The sequence below is a fragment of the Tetrao urogallus genome, assembly GCF_951394365.1.
Source record: "Tetrao urogallus genome assembly, chromosome: 26".
NCBI lineage: Eukaryota > Metazoa > Chordata > Aves > Galliformes > Phasianidae > Tetrao > Tetrao urogallus.
Genome location: NC_136839.1, coordinates 4,855,637 through 4,856,809, shown reverse-complemented (window position 1 = coordinate 4,856,809; position 1,173 = coordinate 4,855,637). Strand labels below are relative to the sequence as shown.

The 1,173-nt window shown below is 44.4% G+C and overlaps 1 protein-coding gene across 1 annotated transcript in view; it reads left to right on the top strand.

Annotated features, from left to right (window-relative positions):
• Positions 1-745: 745 nt before the first annotated feature.
• VWA5A (von Willebrand factor A domain containing 5A) overlaps positions 746-1,173 on the top strand; it is a gene marked incomplete at both ends in the record, with an annotated part of 9,710 nt that continues 9,282 nt past the window's right edge. Inside the window, 1 exon segment of the mRNA XM_079547220.1 lies at positions 746-798. Coding sequence (XP_079403346.1) covers positions 746-798 — 53 coding nt within the window.

Sequence of the window (1,173 nt, the reverse complement as noted above, 5' to 3'; positions counted from 1 at the left end):
GACTACAATTATGCCTTCAGCAGCAGAAGCCAACTCTTTACATCGTTGTCAACAGCTGGGACTGGTGTCATACAATTACAGAATCACAGAATCATAGAATCACAGAATCACAGAATCACAGAATCATAGAATCATAGAATGGCCTGGGTTGAAAAGGACCATTAATGATCATCCATGTTCAACCCCCTGCCATGGACAAGGTCAGCCTCATCTGACTGCTTCCTACTTTGGATTTAACAGCCTCTGATATCTTGTGCAGACTGACAGTAAATGAGGATCTGACCAGATTATGTCACATTAAGTCCCAGTGTCATTCCTTTGCTCTTCAAAAGAAGACCTTAGCTCTTCAAATGGAGATGGCAGACAACCTCCACAGATGCTCTGGAGAGAGATGCCAGGGGTCAGCACCCAAGTGTCCATTCATGGACACTGAGTGGTCTCCATCAAGTTGGAGGTCTTTTAAGCATCCGTCATTCATTAGTTCATAAAATCATAGAATCATAGAATTTTAAAATGGCTTTGGTTGGAAGGACCTTAAAGATCATCTAGTTCTAACTCTCACACCATGGGCATGGTTTTCTAGTTCCTTGGGTACAGCAAGCAGCATCTACAGCTGGATGCTATACCTTAGGACCTGAGGAATTACATTAGGTTACATCGGAGGAAGTTCAAATTGTGTATTAGGAAAAAGTTCTTCCCTGAGAGGGTAGTTAGGTACTAGGACAGGCTCCCCAAAGAAGCAGTCATGGCACAGAGCCTCTCAGAGTTCAAGAAGCATTTGAACAACACCATTAGACGGTGAGAAAGTTCAATCCTATGCATACTCATAGAAAAGAGACAATTAGGGTATGCTCTGGGATAAAAGCATCTGAAGTCAGATGTGATTTGGCCTCTTGAGCACCTGTAGACCACAAATGAGGAGGATTGTGTCAAGCTGCTGCCAAGAAGGTATGAATATGGAGCTGGCTTATGCGAGGAAGCTGTCTGGCAAGGACGGAGGACACTCAAGTCAAAAGGAGATTTGTGAGTTTGGGTACACCTACCAGTTCTCTCTCTTTTTCAGCTGGACAGAATGTTGGGCTTGCAGCTTTGCAATCCCTCACTCAACTAGCAGCCCAGCACTAATAAGTATACGGACCTGAGCCTAGCCTCCAAATCTGGCGATGAGACGAC